At 40.4% G+C, this 21002-nt stretch overlaps 1 protein-coding gene across 2 annotated transcripts in view; it reads left to right on the forward strand.

The window, feature by feature from the left end:
- The window catches only part of LOC103675193 (calcium-binding mitochondrial carrier protein SCaMC-1), a 49787-nt gene extending 28884 nt beyond the window's left edge, over window positions 1-20903 (forward strand). For both annotated transcript variants that reach the window (XM_008704212.2, XM_040626967.1), the window contains exons 4-10: window positions 2026-2137; window positions 4267-4425; window positions 6942-7094; window positions 10955-11062; window positions 12548-12715; window positions 16322-16472; window positions 18969-20903. In XM_008704212.2, the coding sequence (XP_008702434.2) occupies window positions 2026-2137; window positions 4267-4425; window positions 6942-7094; window positions 10955-11062; window positions 12548-12715; window positions 16322-16472; window positions 18969-19153 (1036 nt within the window). In that variant the 3' untranslated portion in view covers window positions 19154-20903. The remainder of the gene's footprint in view (window positions 1-2025; window positions 2138-4266; window positions 4426-6941; window positions 7095-10954; window positions 11063-12547; window positions 12716-16321; window positions 16473-18968) is intronic.
- Window positions 20904-21002: the final 99 nt, after the last annotated feature.

Below are 21002 nucleotides of genomic sequence, written 5' to 3' on the forward strand. Positions count from 1 at the left end.
CCATATTTGGGATTTGTCACACAAGAGAAGTGGCTTTGCAGATGACTTTGTAGAAAAGAAGAGACTATGCAGTACGGGGTGCTGGTGCATCTGGTTATCCATGCAGACACAAAGGAAGCTGGGTGCCTACCTCACACCATACACAAAAATCAACCTAAATGTGAAAGTTAAACTATAATACTTGTAGGGTAAGAAAAGGAAATGTCTTGACCTCAGTGTAGGGAAAGATTTATTGTAAAAAAAAAAAAAAAAAGACACGAAAGGCAGTAGCATAAATGAAAAGATTGATAAATTCAGCTATATTAAAATTAAGAGCATCTATTCGCAGATACCATAAACAAAGTGAAAAGACCAAGAGAAGGTATTTGCTAATTTATAACTTGAAGTATTAGAATCAGCTATATAAAGAACTGTACATATAAAAGAAAAAGATACCCGGCCCATTAAAAAAATGGGCAAAAGACACAAACAGGCATTTCACACAAGGGGAGACAGGAATAGCAAGTGAGTAGGATAAAGGATGTTCAACATGAACAATTTGAAGAGAAATGCAGCTTAAATCTACAGTGAGACCGTTTTATTTACGACGTTTGTCAGTGTTCTGTGGCTGTAAGCTATGGCATTTAGAATCCATCTGTTCATTCAGTAAATATTCGCTCTGTCAGGCACTGTTCTAAACACTTGAGTGTTCCCAGTGATTAAAATCAACAAAAGTCCTCGCTCTGTGGAAGATATTCACGAATGCATATATGGGAGATGGAGGGGCAGGGTCAGATGATAAACAATTGCGTTAAAATAGAAAATAGTGATAAAAAAAAAAGTTCTAAATATTGCAACCCAGAATAATATTATAGACATAGGAGTAACCAGGGCTCTCATGTGAAATGTTAATACCCATGTGCTAAGACAAATTAAAGCTTGGTGTAATTTCACATATGTAGATCAAGATTAAAATTTGCACCAGAAAACATGATAATATTAATACCTGAAAATTGCGTTTGATTTGACTGCCATCTTTCTCATTTTCATATGAATTATTGATAAATACAAGGTTTGGAGGAGACACCCAGACTTTTTTTTCAGGGACAGTCATTAATTCAACAAATAAATGAATGCCCTTTTTGCACCAGCTGCTTTAGGTCCTGGGTATAGATAGTGAACAAAACAATCAAAATCCTGCTACAGTTCAGAGTGGACCTTGAAACAGACTGAGGGCTTCAGAGGGGAGGGGGGTGGGGGAATGGGATAGGCTGGTGATGGGTAGTAAGGAGGGCACGTATTGCATGGTGCACTGGGTGTTATACGCAAGTAATGAATCCTGGAACTTTACATCAAAAACTAGGGCTGTACTGTATGGTGACTAACATAATATAATAAAAAAAATTATTAAATAAAACAAAACTGGTCAAGTAACACATTGCCAAGGAACTTGTAAATCAAGCCAAAAGTTAATGAAAAATATCTAAGGTTAGAGTATATTAATGTTAAATGTTAAAGATGAGGTACCATGATTTCTTAAGACTTGAAAGGCCCAGTCACCAAGTTAGATTTTTTTTTTTTTTACAGTTACTGCTTATTTTCTTAGCTTTGAGGAGGTTGGAGAAGGAAATTGATAGAATATTTTGAGTATATTCCAAAATCACATCCAAATGTTAGAACGTTAAGAAATATCTTCCTGAGCTACTGCAAGAAAAAATGGGTCATAAATCCATTTATTACTACCTCTCCGTATTTAATCTTCCAGCTTTAGTGTTTGATAGCTCATTGATTAGTTTGACACAGTGCCAAAAGTAGTCTCTAGTGAGATCTCTCTGTGGCTTTGGGGTCCTTCTTCACCTAAATGATTACAACTATCTGACAGAACAGCAAAAGCTGGCTGCCATTTCCAGCAACCTATTATTATGAATTGGGAGCTTTTAAGAAGAATATTGAGTTGGAGAAGAAATTATCATTCTGCAAAATGGCCAATAATGTTTTACTTACCAGTTTTATTCTGTTTTTTAATTAGCTTCTTTTTATTTTCAGTATTGATGCTGATGGGACAATGACAGTAGACTGGAATGAATGGAGGGACTATTTCTTATTTAATCCTGTCACAGACATTGAGGAAATTATCCGTTTCTGGAAACATTCTACTGTAAGTATGCTATACGTATTACGTTATACTTGTTTATAAGCCATGGTTATCTATTACATGAGAACACTCTATAATGCTTACGGGCCAGGGTGCCCAATTCCCAGTAGCTCCTTCACGTGTAGAGTTCTGCTTATTCTATTAGGTGTATATTCAGAATATCATTAAAAAACCCAAACCCTGAGGCAGCATAAACATTGCAACCGTGGTATCCATTTTTGCCATTCTCAATACTAGGAGGGGATATTGCCTTCCAAAAATCTTATGAAGATGAGTGGGCCAGCTTTTATTGCATTTAAGTATTTTGCCAAAAGAAGTGTGAAAGTCATAGGTTTTTACTTTTTGTAGATATACATTGCTTAAATAATCTCAACACCTCATGATTGCTGAGATTCTATTTTCTTGGCCATTAATGGGCCAGGCATGCCTTCTGAAACTTTCACTTGTTTTGTCAACTCTCTAGATTTATCTCTGGGAGAAGGTACTTACAATAATAATCATTGAAGGTTAAAACACCTTTGGCTCTTTTGTTTAGCAATTCACACCTATCTGTATTTCTCAAGACTTTCAAATTTTAGTGAGACTTCATTAATATTCTGCTAACATATATTGGTGTAAATGAAGGTCAGTTTATGGTGCAATCCGCTCCGGAAACCAATGGGAACTCTTGGAGGGAATTTTATTTTTCCTAGTGGGCTTGTCTGCTGTGCTTATTCATGGATTTCAATAAGTTTCATATGTAATAAATGAAGCCTAGAGTTCACACTGCTGCTAGTAACAATGCCTAAACTTAGAGCATTATAAAATTATGGTGATTAATGCCTCTTCTATGAGTATAGAATAATATACTATGCTGAGTGAAATAAGTCAAGCAGAGAAAGACAATTATATGGTTTCACTCATTTATGGAACATAAGAAATAGCAGGAAGATCGGAGGGGGAAGGAAGGGAAGAATGAAGGGGGTAAACAGAAGGGGGAATGAACCACAAGAGACTGTGGACTCTGGGAAACAAACTGAGGGCTTCAGAGGGGAGGGGGTGGAGGACTGGGATAGGCTGGTGATGGGTATTAAGGAGGGCACGTATTGCATGGTGCACTGGGTGTTATACGCAAATAATGAATCATGGAACACTACATCAAAAACTAAGGATATACTGTATGGTGACTAACATGACATAATAAAAAAATTATTATAAAAAATAAAAATAAAAAAAAATCACCTTTTTTGTACCCCCCCAAAAAAAGAATAATATACTATATTAGGAGTTCAGTTGCCTAGATACATTTTCTACTTACGTAAATTTATATAATCAGACTCTTACTGTACTTTTGGAGATAGTTGTTAACAACATTCATTTTATTGATAGTAAAATGAAGAAAGAGGGGGTTATTACCCCTACACTCCTACCTATAAAATCTTTTACAGCAGAATCATTTAGATAATAAAGTTATAAAAATACTATCATTTTAGACTCCATATATCTCAAGCTATATTTGTGATCTATGGTAATGTTTATAGAGTATATTAGAGGAAGGATTATTTTTAAACAGTACCTCCCTGCTCGCTAAACTTTATAAAGAACCTATTGGATGTTTTAAATGACAAGGCATAAAAATATTTATAGGCAATCTACATAGGAGGTGAGTTTTAGGGTGTTCCCATATATAGCTTTAATTTAATTTTTATTTACATGTCTAAAGCATGTATCATGGTATAAAGAATAAAGTGGAAAGAATTTTGAGATAAAGGGAGTATCCTTGAAGAATTGACAAACGAATTTCTTTCTGTAGCTAAGGATTCCCATCTGATAAAAGGCTGACCTTTCATTCTGACTTAGACCAAGAGGAGGAAAGTTACTCTGAATCTATTAAGAAGGAAAGTTGTGATTGTTAGTTTTGTAAATTTGTAGTTACCGTGCACTTTCATTTCTTGTGAACTGATGCTGAACTTCGTTTAGTGTGACTAGGCCCTTCAGAATCATCTGTACACTCACACTGGCGTAGTATACTTTCTAAGGAATGGAGTTGATCTTCACTGTAAAATAACATGTGAGTCTTCTCTCCAGCGCACCTTCTGGGGTGATCTATTTTTAACGGAGGGAGCGTGGGGATCTTTTTTCCATCTTAACAGGGCATTGACATAGGAGATAGTTTAACTATTCCGGACGAGTTCACGGAAGATGAAAAGAAGTCTGGACAGTGGTGGAGGCAGCTCTTGGCAGGAGGTATCGCGGGCGCCGTCTCTCGAACAAGCACTGCCCCTTTGGACCGTCTGAAAGTCATGATGCAGGTGAGCTTGTGATCTTGAGTCTCAGTGTCGCCTACGTACTCTAAAATGATGAGAAATGTGCCACTTTGAGAAAGAAGTTTAAAAATTTCTCCATAATCTTCTTTCATGCCTTTCAAAAATAGGTATGAAATCTGTTGTTACTAACCCTGAATTCAGTCCCTATGAGTATTTCACCAGACCTTAAATTGTGGGTCCTCGTGTGTGTTAGACTTTTAATCTCTAGCATTCCATGACTTTTCAAATGTTTAATGAGAAAAAAAGTCTCTAGCCGTTATTGTAGGAAAAAATAATGTTTTTCTTCTGTTTTATGTACTTTCTCAAAAGTGCGATATTTCCAAAGTTTAGAATCTTGGTACAGGGATATAATTTTTAAAATTATTCTAAAGATGACATTAGCAGAAAAGACCTGGATTTATAGACTGGCTGCTATTTACTAGCCATGTGGGCCTGGCTGGTCAGAGTGGAAAGAAGGAGAGGAAGGAAAGGAATTGATATTTTCTTGGTGCTCATTATGGTAACCCAGTTGATCCTCATGGCAACCCAGTGAGGTGGGTATTTTGTCCTCACATTATCTGTGGAGAAGTAAACAACTTTTCCTTTACAACTGTTAGATGAGGAGTGGAGTATATTTGGCTCTAGAGCTTGTGGTCTCATACTGCATGGAACCCCCGAGGTCTCATTTTCCTTCATCCTGCAGTGAGTGGGGATTAAGAATATCTAAGAAGGCTGGCTGTAAGAATTAAAGGATGTAAAGTATGTGAAAGTGCCAGATACACTGGAACACCCCACTGCAATATAGTAGTAGCTTAAAAAATAGTTTCGAAAGTTGTGTTGTCATACCTGTGGTCAACACCTTTTATACTTGTCCTTAGATTTATGTATAAAAAGGATTTCTGACAATATTTTAAGCTAGCATCCATTCAGAAAGTACCTAAATCTCAAAATATACTTAGAGGTAAAAATAGTGCTTTAAGGAAAAAGGAGAAGGAATTGGTGCTTGCGTTTTTCTTTAGGAATTTTAGCACACTGACTTTGAGAAGCTCGAGTAAGCATTCCTCTTTTCCTTTGCCGTTGTTTATGGTGAAGTTTATTTAAAATAAAACGGTTATCTCTGGACTCTATTTCTTACAAGTTCTGTGGGGCGAGTGGGTGAGGTTTCTCAGAACTGCCTTCAGGTTCAGTAATTCAGTCTGGCTCGTAGAACACAGTAGAAGCTTTAAGACTCCTGGTTGTGGTTTATTACGGGGCAAAGATACAGATGAAAATCAGCCAAAGAAAGAAGCATATCAGGACAAGTCTGGGAAAGTGCCAGATGTAGAGCTTTAGTTGTCTTCTCCCTGTAGGGTCACGCTGTGTTACTTTGCTGACATCGAGGTGTGTCAGTGGGCACAGTGCTGTAAACCGACCGAGAAAGTTCACCTGAGTCTTTGATGTCCAGAGTCTTTTTTTTTTTTTAATTCTCAAGTTTTAGCTACATACTTATTTTATTTTTTCAAAAGATTTTATTTATTTGTCAGAGAGAGAGCACAAGCAGGGGGAGTGGCAGGCAGAGCCTGCTGGGGGGAGCCTGCTTCTCCCCACTGGGCAGGGAGCCCGATGTGGGACCCGATCCCAGGACCCCGAGATCATGACCTGAGCTGAACGCGGACGCCCAGGCGACTGAGTCACCCAGGCGTCCCTCCAGAGTTTTTATTGCAGATTCAACCACACATTGCCCATGTGGCTGACCTTTAGTCTTCAGCCCCTAACATCTTGTTTTTCTATTTTTTTACAGTAGCCACTCATTTTGTGTGAGCCAAAACAGTCAGAAGAGAGCTGATTTCTTTACTTATTTTTGGCTTATTGGATTTAATCATTTTTACATGGAAACAATTATAAGGTGTCGTGTATTTAAACAGCGATCACATTTGTAGTCTAAACCAAGTATTTACGGGGTGAGGCCGTGAATTTATTGCCTAGCGAGGCTTTGAGATAAGCCATAGATATAAGTATAATTTTTATTTTTGGTGCCAGGCTATGTGCATTCCAGTGTCTGTGGCTCTGATATACATAATACAAAATTGTTCTCGGACCCATTTATAGTTCATATTGGTATTACTTCTTTGGTGGGGGGGGGGAGAGATGGTATATTACCTGCAGTATATTTTTAAAAGTTTTCTTAAACTGAACTTGTTTGCATTCCAAGGGGTATTCCGTAGCCTAATACATAATTTGGTTCATGTTATCTTATGAATGTTGTTCATAATAATTTTAATTTAGATCATGTCCTCTCTGTCTGCTTTCCCATGCTGAGGATACTGCTTTTTCTTAGTTTTAGATTTAGAGTCAAGGCTCTAAAATGGTGCTAGTAATTCTTCCTATCATTCTACGTTATCTGAACTTTCTATATTCTATTTTAAAATACATCTTCTTGCAGTAATAAATAGTGTTGAAATAGGGTGGTTTGTACGGTTACTTTAGAAATAGTGACAGTAGCATGCTACCAATGTTTTATATCCTTTTGCTTTTATTTTTAGGTCCATGGTTCAAAATCAGGCAAAATGAACATCTATGATGGCTTTCGACAGATGGTGAAAGAAGGAGGTATCCGCTCCCTTTGGAGAGGAAATGGTACAAATGTCATTAAAATTGCTCCCGAGACAGCTGTTAAGTTCTGGGCATATGAACAGGTAATTGTTGTCACCTGTGGAATTTCTTAACAAAGAGGAGTTCATAAACTGATTCAATAGCAATGAAAATAGAGTGCTTTTTGGGTTCTTGTTTTCCTGTGTAATAATTTTCCACTTACACACCAGGAGGAATTTCTCTTCCAGGAGATGAGAACTACATGAACTCAGACTCTTTATGACCAAACTTTAGAATTCTTAATTTCATATTATTTATTTTAAAAAGACTTCTGTATTCTTTTCATAGTAGCACTTAAAGGAAATACAGCATTTTTGCTTATTCATTTTGAATCCAGAGGAGAAGCCGCGGGCTAACCTAAGTTTTATGAAAGCATCCCAGTCTAACGTCTGGAAGGAAAAGTTTTAAGTTGGAGTCCTTTGTGCAATTTGACATTGCTATAAAGTTGAACTGAATTTAGAGTGAAAGCTCCTTGAAGGCAGGGGCTTGGCTGCCTCTCTGTGGAGTCCAGCCCTTGGAGCCTGGCGTGTGATAAGTGCTCAGTAAGTGTTTGTTGAATGAATGTCAGATAGTGGCAGACATCCTACAAGACTTGACTCAGGAGTTGTTTCCTCCAGGAAACCTTCTTCACTGTCACAGTTCCTTTGGTCTCCCTCTGTTGTAGCACTTTCATACTAAATTCTGATTATCTCAGTACTTCATTCTCTCCTTAACAAGACTGTGAGCTTCCTTAGGCAACATTTGTTTTCAGGTTTGTCTTCCCAGCACCTTGCCCAGTGCTGGTGAGTCCTTACTGAATGAGTGAAAACACAGAAGTGCCCGAGCTGGAGTGTGAGCCCCAGCCTGCCTGAATCTCAGGTCTACTAAGATGAAGGGAAAGATGTGTATTTTGAGCAGAAGCAGTGTGTGGACAGAAATGCAGGCACAGGAGAGCATCAGTCACTAAGGAAACTGAAGGTGGTTCATTTGGCTCCGGTGTAGTGGAATGTGTTTCTGGGAAAAGAATGATGAAAGCAGGCTGGACAGGTAGGCAGAAGCCAAGTGTAACAGGAGCCTTAATTTTATCCTGAAGAGGGTGAGGGGCCTATTGAAGCATCTTCAGTAGAGAAGCAAAATGAGTATATTTACATTTAAGAAAGATGAACCTGGAAAAAATGGAGAGTATTCTAGAGGAGAGTGAGGCCAGACTGGAGGCAGGGAGACTATTTAAGGAAATATTTCTATCATCCAGGTAAGAAATGATGAGCACCAGGAGAAGGTGGTGGCTGGACAAACTGGAGAAGAAGGAAATGAACTGAAAAATATTTTGGAAGTAGAATCAACGGGACTCACTGAGTGGTTATGGAAGTGAGAAAGAAAGAGGAATCAAGGATGATACTCTGGGTCCTAATTTGGGCAACTGCATACAGGGAGAATACAATAAGAGGAATAGATTTTGGGTACAGTGACAGGTTCCATTTTGGACATGCAGAATTTGAGGCATCACTGCCACACGAATAGGTAACTCTTCAGTGGGACCGTTGATCTCTGATGGAGAGGTGGTTTCTGAGTTGAAGTCATTGGAATGGATCACTGAGGAAGACGTATAGAATGGAAGAATTCCGGGAATGTGCCCGGGGGGGGGGGGGGGGAGAAGAAGGAGCCCCTTGGAGAGGAGACTGAGAAGTAATAGCCAGAGGGACAGAGGGAATGCAGAGACTGAGGGCCTAGACGTGAGAGGATGAAAAAGGATTTATCAATCCAGAGATAGGAGAGGTTGGTATAAAGTGTCCAGAGAAGTGAAGAGACGTGAAACCATTCTGAAATGAGTGAAAATAAACTAGGGGGTGACAGAAATTGAACAGTGTAGACACATTTTTGGGGACTTACCTGAGTGAAGGGAAGGAGAAAAAAATGAGGAGAGTGATAGATAAGAAAGATGGTGGGCAGAGGGAGGGTTTTGATAGGTTTTATCTTAAGGTGCCCATTGCTGAAGGAAGCATGTCAACACAAGGGAAAGTATAGAAGGGAGAGGCTGGTGAATGCAGCAGGTGCTCACAGGAAATATGTGTGCAGTGGAAGGGCTGGGGAGACATGGGTGCCATCCAGAGGCCCTGGGAAGGATTGGCTTTGGTGGCATGGAGGACTCTTCTTATGTCACTTTGGGAAGAAAGAAGATGTATGTGGCCGTGGATAATTCTGTGGAGGGTGGGCAGGAATATTCTTGCTTGGTGGCCTCTGTTCTTCCTTGAGTTCCCAAGAAAGGACATTTCCTGAGAATGAAGGAGGAAGTGGTATTGGAAGCTGGAAGAGAATAGAAATATTGAAGTAAGTGTTGTAACAAATGGAAGAGAAAAGGATAGACAAAAGAATTTCCGGGTTAACCTCCTGCTTCTCTCTGTTGATTTATCCACTTCTTCGGGTCGGTGGTTAATTACCTCTGTAGACTCACCTCACCTTTCTAAAACAAGGAATCTGGTTTGCCTGGTTTATGACCAGTCTGTGTTTGGGCAGAGCCTTTCTTTCCAAGTTGTAGGAAGAGAATGGTAATAGTAATAACGTTTACTGACTATTCTCCATGGGCTCAGCACTATGCTGTATTATATGTATTATCTTATTTAATCCTTTCAGCAACCTTGTGAGAATAGGTACTGTTATCGCAGATGAGGAAACACATTCACGAACTTGCTCAAGGGCCACGCGTCCCTGGGGTTCCAGCCCAGGTCTCGCAACTCCACAGCCGTGATATTAACATCCTGGTCTGTGGATATTTTTATTGCATTGGGGTCAATTTTACCCTTGGCCCGATCCGCTGTGTTGGTTCCTTAGTACTGGTGGGCCACGTGGGCTCTGGGGTTGACGTGGTAATGATAATGTGTTATTTTATGTGTTACCTATAGAAATGTCTTTCTCAGTTGTTCTGTTAATATTTGTTCCTTATTTTATTTATACTGGTGAAAATAAACTCATCTTAAAAAAAGAAAAACCAGGGTTGCCTAGGTGGCTCCGTCAGTTAAGTGTCTGCCTTCAGCTCAGGTCGTGGTTTCAGGGTCCTGGGATTGAGCTCCGCATCAGGCTCCCTGCTCAGTGGGGAGCCTCCTTCTCTCTCTGCCTGCTGCTCCCCTTGCTTGTGCTCTCTCTCCTTTTCTCTCTCTCTCTCTCTCGATCTCTGTCAAATAAAAAAATAAAATCTTTTTTAAAAAGCTATGAGGAAAACATCCAAAAATTGTGAATACTTTATCAACCCTATATTTTCTGGGAAAGAATGCTATTACTGTGTTTTCGCAGAAGAGTAACTGGGTCCCATCTGTGGAACATCTGTGTTCTGTGGAAATCTAACTTGAAAAGCACTGTCTAGTAAACTGAATGTTTTAGCATCTGAGCTTTGCTTCTTTTCTAGGTATTGTTAATGCCGTGTATGCATTTGGAAAAACATCATCATATTGTCAATTAATTGATTACTGGGAGTTGATTTGTATTTTGGTATTTACTTAGCTCGGGCTGCCGTAACAAAATGCCGTGTTAGTTGTTTAAACGACAGACACTGCTCTCTCACAGTCCTGGAGCTGGGGGACCCAAGACCAAGGCGCTGGCCAGCTTGGTTTCTGGTGAGGGCTCTCTTCCTCACTTATACATGGCTACCCGCTTGCTCTGTGCTCATACGGCCTTTCTTTAGATGTGTATAGGAAGAGAAAGAGGGGAAGGGAGTGGAGAAGAGAGAACTCTCTAGTGTCTCTTTTAAGGACACTAATCCTTTCAAGCCCCCCCATGACCTCATCTAATCCTGCTTATCTCCTAGAGGCCCCATCTCCAAATATCATCACAGTGGGGGTTACAGCTTCAACCTAAGAATTTGTTGGGAGGGGGGACATGACTCAGTCTGTAACAGGTATTCATATACATTTTTTTAAATGTATTTATACAGTACAAGAAGTTGCTTACTGAGGAAGGACAGAAAGTAGGAACCTTCGAGAGATTTATCTCTGGTTCCCTGGCCGGAGCAACTGCGCAGACTATTATCTACCCCATGGAGGTAAGCTCCGTCGCGAAGCCTGACTGCGTGGATGGTGTCCGTTTCATTATCGATCGCTGGGTAACAGGTTATCCCCAGATTAGCAGTTTAACACTGGCATTTAGTATGTCGTGGTTTCTGTGGCTCAGTAGTCCAGGAGCCACTTAGCGGGGTGCCCCTGGCTCAGGGTTCCTCTGAGCCTCGAGTCAAGGTGTGGGTCAGACCTGCAGCCGCTGCCAGGTTCAACTGGGGAGCGGGTCTGCTTCCAGGCTCGCTCACGTGTTTGCTGCTGGGCCTCCCTGGCTGTTAGAGCTGGAGCTGTCGGTTCCTTATCACAGGAGCCTCTCCATTGGCTGTTTGAGTACCCCCACAACATGATAGCTGTTTCCCCCAAGTCGGTGATATGAAAGAGACAGAGAATTGTTAGCCAGCATTCAAGATGGAAGCTGCAATCTTCTGTCATTTCTGCTGTATTCTGTTGGCCACACAGACCACCCGTGGAAGAGCATGGGAAGGGACCACACACGGTGTGAACACCAGGTGGCAGGGTTAGTTGGGGGCCCTCTCGGAGGCTGGCTGCCACAACGTTGATAAGAATTATAACACCCATTCCTCTCCAAAGAGGTTCTGTACCATAATTTCATAGTAGATTTGATCAGGTGATGGTAGTCCTCGCTACACATCCCACCACTCGAGCGTGCGATTGGCGGACCATGTGCCTGGGGAGTTCTTTGTACAGCCCTCGAGCTAAGAATGGTTTTATACATTTTAAAAAGTTGGTTAAAGAGATTAGAAAAATATGCAACGGACCTGAGATTTTAGGCCTGCAAAGACTGAAATATTTACCATGTCACCTTGTAGGAAAAGTTTGCTAACTCTTGCTTAGAGTAAAAATGATATTATAGATGTGGCTATCTTTATTGATATGACAAAGGGTTTTTCAACAACTCATAAGATCTAAGCAAAATACACTCTTAATCTTCACCTTAATTTTATGCACATTAATATGCATATGGTATGCATATTAATATAGCTTTCCTTACAAGTATTTTAATATGGTTGTTCATATTATTCCTCACACGCCTCAAAAAATATCCTGACCGAATACATGGTCTTCCACTTATATCCTCCATCTCAGTTAATAACATCACCTTCCCGCCTCCCTGCTGCCCCCCTCCTGTGTTCCAGGCTAGAAACACTGGGGTCGTCCTGTATGCTACCGTTTCCCTCACCCTCCATATCTAATTGGTCACCGGTCAATTTTAAGACATCTGCGAATTATTTTCTCTTTTCTCCGCCCTCATTCGGATCCTCTTTACAATAAATAGGTCTTCTTGGCTCTAGTGTTAGCCTTTCAGTAGACGTTATATGTGAGAGATAACACATCAACAAATTGAGAGAAAATATGTGCTAGGTATTTGTTCTCTGTAAAATTACTTCCTTTGACTTCCATGATGACAGAATGAATATAAATGATAATATTCTGTTACATTCTTCTATAACTAGGTTATGAAAACCAGGCTGGCTGTAGGCAAAACTGGACAATATTCTGGAATATTTGATTGTGCCAAGAAGATTTTGAAACATGAAGGCATGGGAGCTTTTTACAAAGGCTATGTTCCCAACTTATTAGGCATCATACCTTATGCAGGTATAGATCTTGCTGTGTACGAGGTAAGTCTGTAGCAATCTTTTGAATTTGAAAATGTAGTTAAGTAGTTGTTATTGTTAGAATTTGACTTTATATAAAGAAGCACATATATACCAAGAAATAGTTTGTGACTAAAAGTAGATTCAGGGGTGCGTTATTTGATCATTTTTTTTCAAGTACCTTGAATATGAAACCCCATATGCCCGTAGTCACCTTCGTATCAGATTTTCCCTGTGCATTATTTTAATTAATGAAGAGTGCGAACTCACGTTATAGAGTATAATCATTATAGAATTATAATGTAATATATAATTGTTCAGCTTAGAAGATGGTACTAGGGGTTTTTTTGAGGAAAGAGGAAGTAAGCAAAAGGCATATTTTCTTTGATTTGTTAAAATGTGTCATAAAGCTGAGAGACTGACATGGATGGTACAGATTTATCCCTGGCACTGAAAAGACAGCTTAGCCCACAAATCTTGGATCAACTGTGCCATTTAAACCATTTAATAATTTACGAATCTGACAAACAGTCTCGGTTTTTGCCTTGAAAACACTGAAGTTCTGGGCGGGGAGAGAGATAAGCCCCCAGCTACCGCACTGAGCGGGGAGTTGTGCTGCGATGGGAGTAAGCCTGTAGCAGAGGCGGGAGGTGGAGTGGGGAATGCAAGTTTTCTTAGAAGACATACGTTTTTTTCTAAACAGCTTTATTAGGATATAATTTACACACTGTACATTTCATTCATTTAAAGTGTACAATTCAGTGGCCTTTGGAATTTAATTTAAAAATTGTAGCAAAATGTATGTAACATAATATTTGCTATTTTAACCATTTTTAAGGGTACAGTTCAACACTAGATAGCTTCTGCTTCTGTGTTGTTGTTTTTTTTTTTTTTCCAACAATGACCATCCTGGTAGGTGTGAGGCAATGTTGCATTATGCTTTTGATTTGCATTTCTCTGATAATATGTGAGGTTGCATCTTTTCATAAGCTTTTTGTCCATTTGTATATCTTTTTTGGAGAAATGTCAAAATTTTTTGCCAATTTATTTTGCTGAAGTATAGTTGAGACACAGTGTTACATTAGTTTCAGGTGTACAATATAGTGATTCAGCAGCTTGATATGTTATTGTAAGCTCACCACAGTGTGGCTCCCATCTGTCACCATACAATGCGATCACAGTGCCGTCGGCTCTATTCCTTATGCTGGGCCTTTCATGCCCGTGACTTATTCCCTCCATGACTGGAAGCCTGTACCTCCCACTCCCCTTCACGACCATTTTGCCCATCCCCTCCCTCCTCCTCCCCTCTGACAACTACAAGTTTGTTCTCTGTATTTAAGAGTTTCTGCCTTTTTTTTTTTTTTGGTTTGTTTGTTCATTTGTTTTGTTTTTTAGATTCCACATATAAATGAAAATCATGGTATGTGTCTTTCTCTGTCAGACTTATTTCACTTAATACCCTCATAATACTCTCTAGGGCCATTCATGTTGTTGCAAATGGCAAGATCTTATTTTTTATGGCTGAGTAATATTCCATTGTGTGTGTGTATATGTGTGCGTGTGTGCACACCCACTCCTTATCTTCCTTACCCATTCATCTGTCCATGGACATTTAGGTTGCTTCCTTGTCTTAGCTATTGTAAATAATGCTGCAGTAAACATGGCTATGAATTAGTGTTTTCATTTCTTTGGGTAAACACCCAGCAGAATTACTGGATTGTATGGTAGTTCCATGTGTAATATTTTGAGAAACTTCTGCCCTGTTTTCCACAGTGGCTGCACCAGTTTGCATTTCCACCAATAGTGCATTAAGGTTTCTTTTGTGCCACATCCTTGCCAACACTTGCTGTTTTTTTTCTTTTCGTGTGTGTGTGTGTGTGTGTGTGTGTGTGTGCGTGCGCCTGTGAGCTGTGGGGGTAGGGGTAGGGGCAGAGGGAGAGGGAGAGAGAAAATCTTAACCAGGTTCCATGCCCAGCATGGAGCCCGATGGAGGGCTCGATCTCACAACCCTGAGATCATGACCTGAGCCAAATCAAGAGTCAGACGCTTAACCGACTGGGCTACCCAGGCGCCCCTATTTCATGTCTTTTTGATTCTAGTCATACTAACAGGTGTGAGGTGATGTCTCATTGTGGTTTTGGGTTTCCCTGATGATTAGTGATATTGAGCATCTTTTCACATATCTGTTGCCTTTGCCCATTTTTAATTGTTTTTTTTTAATTGTTGTTAAGTTATCAAAGTTCTTTTTATATTTTGGGTATTAACCCCTTATCAGATGTGTAGTTTGCAAATATATTCTCCCATTCCATAGATTGCCTTTTCACTCTGCTGATTGTTTCCTTTGCTGCACTGAAGTTTTTAAGTTGGTGAAGTTTCTTTTATCTATTTTTTTCTTTTGTTGCCTAAGCTTTTGATGTCCCAAGAAATCATTGCCGAATTCCGTGCCCTGAAGCTTTTATCCTGTGTTTTCTCTTAGAAGTTTTAGAGTATATGAGGTCTTCTGTTTAGGTCTTTAATCCATTTGGAGTTAATTTTTGTACGTGGTATAAGGTAAAGGTCCAGCTTTATCGTTTTGCACGTGGATATTCGATTTTCCCCACAGCATTTGTTACAGAGACTGTTCTTTCTCCAGTGTGTAGTCTTGGCATCCTTGTTGATCATTTGGCCATTAGATTCGAGAGTTTATTTATGGACTCTGTTTTGTCCCATTGATCTGTGTATCTGTCTTCAAGGCAGTCCTGCACTGTCTGCTTACTGTTGCTTTGTAGTATCTATTGAAACCAGGGAGGATGAGGCCTCCAGGTGTATTCTTCTTTTCTAAGATTATTTAGGCTCACTGGGGTCCCTTGAGATTCCACATGAATTTTAGGGTGATTTTCTCTTTTTTTTCAAAAGTTGCCACGGGGATCTGAGCAGAGATTGCATTGAATCCGTAGATTGCTTTAGGTAGCATGTTACTCTGCTTGCACTACCGTAACAATAATGTTCCCCACGTTAGCATAGTCTTATACTTAAAATATTATATATTTAAAAAGTAGATACGCATATGTATTTTATACAGTTACTCTCAATCATTGCCTTCTAATGGAAATACAAGCATGTAGGAGCATAGGGGGAAGGCACGGCCTGGGGATCACTTCACTGATGCTGCTCCCTGTTAAACAAAAAATTCCACTGAGACTCATTTTCCTCGTTTCTAAAATTGGCAGAATAGCTCCACCTCAGGGAAGGGACTAAATGAAGTAACGTATGTATAAAGTACAACATTAGGCGATGCAATTCGTAGAATTATATTGTTTTTATTAATACTCCCCGTGGAAAATGTCCTTGAGATACTGTATCAACTGCTGTTGATCTTCACCTTTGTTGAGAAGAAAATGAGCAACCAGCGCAAACGTCATGTGGCCACGGGTTCTGAATCCTCACTGGCTCTCCCCACCCGCCCCCACTCCCTGCAGAGCTGCTCCCTCCCACAGTGGCTGCTGCTCCTGGGATTGTGCCACTTGATCTTGCAGAAATGTGGCCTGTCTCTCCTAAGGACACGAGTGGCTAAGAAAATGTTCCTGCTGAGTAAAAGCAGTTGTCGAGTTAGTTGTTCACTGTCTTTCTTCTTTTCTGTTTCTCCGGCAGCTCTTGAAGTCCCATTGGCTTGATAATTATGCCAAAGACTCGGTAAACCCTGGAGTCGTGGTGTTGCTGGGATGTGGTGCCTTATCCAGCACCTGTGGCCAGCTGGCCAGCTACCCCTTGGCCTTGGTGAGAACACGCATGCAGGCTCAAGGTGGGTTTTGTTTTGTTTAAAGATTATTTATTTATTTTAGAGAGAGCGCACATGCGGGGGTGGGAGGAGATGGAGAGGGAGAGGGAGAGAGAAACCCAAGCAGACTCCACACTGAGCAGGGAGCCTAACGTGGGGCTCGATCTCATGACCCTGAGATCATGACCTGAGCCGAAACCAGGAGTCGGACACTTAACCGACTGAGCCACCCAGGCGCCTCTTCATGTAATTTTAATACCACAGATACATTGCACTGTCTGTATATCTGTGCTTTATGTATAGATAGAGTGAGATTTTTTTTTTGCCCATGTTGAGAATGCATGTTTTAAGAGTAAGCTTTAGTATCTAGATGGATTTGGGTTTCCATTCTTGCCCCAAACGACTTTGGATTTTCATTTTCTCATCTGTAAATGGGAATGAAAACTGTGCAGTGTTGTAAGAATTAGCAGCAATATATGTGAAGCACCTGGCTTTTGGCAAATTCTTGGGACGTGGTGGCTGGAATTGTTTATTATTGGACCCTACAAATTTTGGACTGTGATCCTCCTCATTGTGACACTGTCCTCTCCCTTGGCTTTTGTTTGTTTGTTTCAGAGAGGGAGAGAGAGAATCCTAAGCAGACTCCACGCCCAGTGGGGAGCCTGACTCGGGGCTTGATCTCACAGCCCTGAGATCATGACCTGAGCCGATATCAAGAGTAGGACGCTTAACAGGCTGAGCCACCGAGGCACCCCTCCCTTTGCTTTGATTACACGGTGTCCTCCTGGCTTTTCTGCCAGCTCATTGATTATTCTCTTAAGATTTGCTGGCTTTTATTGCTATTTAAAGTACGTAGCCTGTGCCTTTCTTTTCTTTTTGGCTCTTTTGCTGACCGGTCTCACTCATCCACTGTCATTGTTTAAATAGTGGCCCTGGGTATCTACAGCTCTATTTCCAGTCTCTCCTCCAAGGACCAACCACCCCCCCACCCCCAACCAAGCCGTCACTCATTAATTAACGAATACTTCCAGAGCCCCAGTGGTCAGGTGCTGGCAACTCTGCCAGATGCCAGGGTTAGAGCAGTCCCCACGTCAGATGTGGTTCCTGCCATTGTCGAATGGAGAAGACACACAGTCATCAAGTAAACAACCTCGTTAAACCACCTCCCCCTTGTTAGGGGAGCACAGAGCAAGGAGCTCTACCCTTACTTGGGAGCCCCAGAACATTGTCATTCAGGCTCAACCCGGAAAGATGGGTGGAAGTTAGCCGGGCAAAATCGGTGGGGTGGAAAATAAAGAGCGTTCTAGTCGGAGGAAAAGTATACGTGAAGGCACTGAGGCAGGAGAAATGGGGACCGTTTGAGGCACTGAAAGATCATGTGGCTGGAGAGAAAAATGCAAAGTAGTAACTAAGTATTTCATAGGTATTCTCTCATTTAACCATCACAGCCATCTTTGGGATTGATACTAATATCATCTGCATTCTACAGATGAGTAACTGGGGCAAAAAGAGATTAAGTACCTTCCTTAAGGTTATACATTTGGTAAGTGGTGGAGCTAGACTTCAAACCCAGGCCGTCTGATCGAAAACATCACCTGGCAAGGCCTCCCCTCCCGTCTGCCAACTCCATCTCAGCCCTCCCGTGGCCCATAGAGCTGCTGTCTTTAAGGTCACGGGCTGATCATTGTACGCCTGTTCAGGAATCTCTGTGACTCTCCAGTGTCTTCAGAATAAACTCTGAAGTTTTTAGTGGGAATTTCAAAGCTGGTAGTAATGTGGCCCCACTTTATTTCTTCGCCTCCCGTCCATTTCCCCACCGCTGCCTTGGCCGCCTCGCGCCACTGAGTCCCCTCTGTGTAATAACCACATGGGGCAGCAGCATTGTCCCCAGCACATGCATGTCCCCGCCCCCATCTTTGTTGTGCCAGCAAAATGGACTCTCCCTCCCTCCCTTACTTGCCTCTTGAGGTCATTTGCGCAGCCCAGGGACCCTACGTTTTCCCCAGTTTCCCAAAGTGTTCCCCCTGCTCCCCTTAATTCCCAGGATTGAACTACTCTCTTTTCAGTGTGTGGTTAATGAGGAGGCGTGGTGGTGGCAATGTGGGGCGGTAGAAAGCACAAGAACTTTGGAGTCAGAAAGATCATCTGCTCTCAGCTCTCCCGCTTACTGGCTAATAAGTGTGCCAGGCCAAGTTTGTGCATCTTTCTAAGCCTCCAATTCCTCATTTATAAAATGGGTAGAATACTTACCTCGCGGGATTGGTGGATAAAGTAATTAACCGGTAGCTAACACATAGTAATCACTCAGCATAACTGTTGTTATCACTGTTATTATAATTACGGAACTCACTATAAGGTACCGTGCAAGGGGAACGTAAAGGGGTACTTTCCTGGGCCCCTTGCAATAAATATTATCCCTACATTATATTCTCGAGTGTCAGTCGGAATCGTAATTGTATATGGTAGTAATAACAAGACATGCTTGAATATTAAATTAGCCTGGTTTCTTTTCTTTTCTAGCCATGATAGAAGGAAACAAACAGATGAACATGGTTGGCCTCTTTCGACGGATCGTTTCTAAAGAAGGAATCCCAGGACTTTACAGAGGCATCACCCCAAACTTCATGAAGGTGCTCCCCGCGGTGGGCATCAGCTATGTGGTTTATGAAAATATGAAGGAAACTTTAGGAGTCTCCCAGAAATGACATGTTGAATTTTATGCTTTAGTGTGATTATTGCAATTTCCAACAATCTCTGGAGTGACTTTTTCTCCTAGAATTACTAGTCTATGGCAAAAGAAGTCCTATATTTCTCACAAAAAAAGGAAGAGCATATCAATGATTACTTTAAACATTTGGGCTCAATTTTATATATACAGAAATGTCAAAAATCATAGTTTTGATAAGCTCATACAATTTTGAAAAGGCCACAAAAATTGTATTTTTTTCTTTTCCTATTAGTACCTTTCTATACATCTCTGCCCTGAATCCTAAATCTGGAAAATGTATTGCTCGAATTAAATGTGTTTTGCATGGTAATTATAAATCATTAATCTTTATTTTGGTTGGTTCAAGTTTATGCCAGTTCCTTAATACTTAAATGTCTTTTTCTACAAAACAAAATGATCAGAAAAACTTGAAACTTGCGTTGTTTTATGTATTTTGAATGTCTCTGTAGACTTCTTAAAATTTCCTTTGTAGAACCATTAATAGAAAATCATTGCATGAAAACATATCTTACAGCAGCCAAGTAAGTACAGGGCTTCCATCCTTATCTTTCTTGAAGCTGAATGAGGATGAACTTAAGTGGCAGAATTCCAGGGCACGTGAATACTCTAGTCCGTTTATATTTCTGCATAAGGAGGAGTGATGAAATGATATTTACTTCAGTGGGCCCTTTTCCATTTTCCTTGCACTATTACTTGGTTCCTGGAATGGCACCCTGGTTGTCCGTATATTACTGTTCAATTATCAACACAAGGCAACTTATTTGAAAGCTTCTGTTTAGTCTGTCATCGCTTTGAAAAGCACCAGGAAACAGAACCCTCTTACTTGTATCAGCTTCTTCGGAGTGTCTCTCTTGTCTTTGTCCCTCGTTTCCTACTTGAATCAGATTCTGTTTTCATCAGGAAAGGTTCTAGGGAGCGTTCTTGGTCATCTGACGTTTCCTAATTACACGATCATGGGTGAGTGACATTTTCATTCCCCCCACACTGTTGACTTTGTTAGAACCTACAGTTCTCAATTTGGACAGCACAAACCTAGGAAATCAGTGCGTTTTAATAGTAGTAGGTATTAATATTATGTATTAGGTACCTATGTTTAAATGGAAGGCCCACGTTATAAATATACATTCATATGCTCCCTTACCCCAAGCTTTAGGAACATGTTAGGATAAGATTTATAATATTGATAGCATATTTTTCATTTTACTAAACATTTTTGTAGTTGGCCATCTTGTTTCGATTTGTGTGGTTAGGACTTAGACAGTTATTAGTCGAAGTTGTCCTGTAGCTTTTCAATTTAGTTCCTAAACTCACGTTTGATTTCTAGTGATTTCTGTTACAAATTGCCAACATTTTAGTGACAATCCAGTGATGTACTAGGCACTTACTTTATTTGAACCTACCTCTTATATTTTCTGAACCAAAGAGAAATGTTGGAGTTGTGTTTGTGAAACATATTCTGAAATACAGTTTTTAATACATTAGTTATGCCTGATAAATGTCTTGGTATTTTTATAATACCTGTGATAAACACAGGACTCTATTTTTTCTTCAGGGTTGTTTATACTTTCGTGAGTAATCCAGAAATGACAATATTAAGGTACATGATTAGCTTTTTCTTTTTGTTACTTGTAAGAATTATGGGATGAATGACCAGAGTTTCAAGCTACTGAAAAACAGTCATTGTTCATTATGAATTTAAATTGTTTGCTATTTAACATTGTAAGGTATGAATGTGATTTATCCATGCATCTTGTATCTTTTGAAAAAATCATCTTGTGTCTTTCGAAAAGAGCCCAGAGTTGAAGATGTCTATTTCTAGTATTACT

This window comes from Ursus maritimus, unplaced genomic scaffold, assembly GCF_017311325.1.
Source record: "Ursus maritimus isolate PB19 unplaced genomic scaffold, ASM1731132v1 scaffold_12, whole genome shotgun sequence".
In the NCBI taxonomy this organism is placed as follows: Eukaryota; Metazoa; Chordata; class Mammalia; order Carnivora; family Ursidae; genus Ursus; species Ursus maritimus.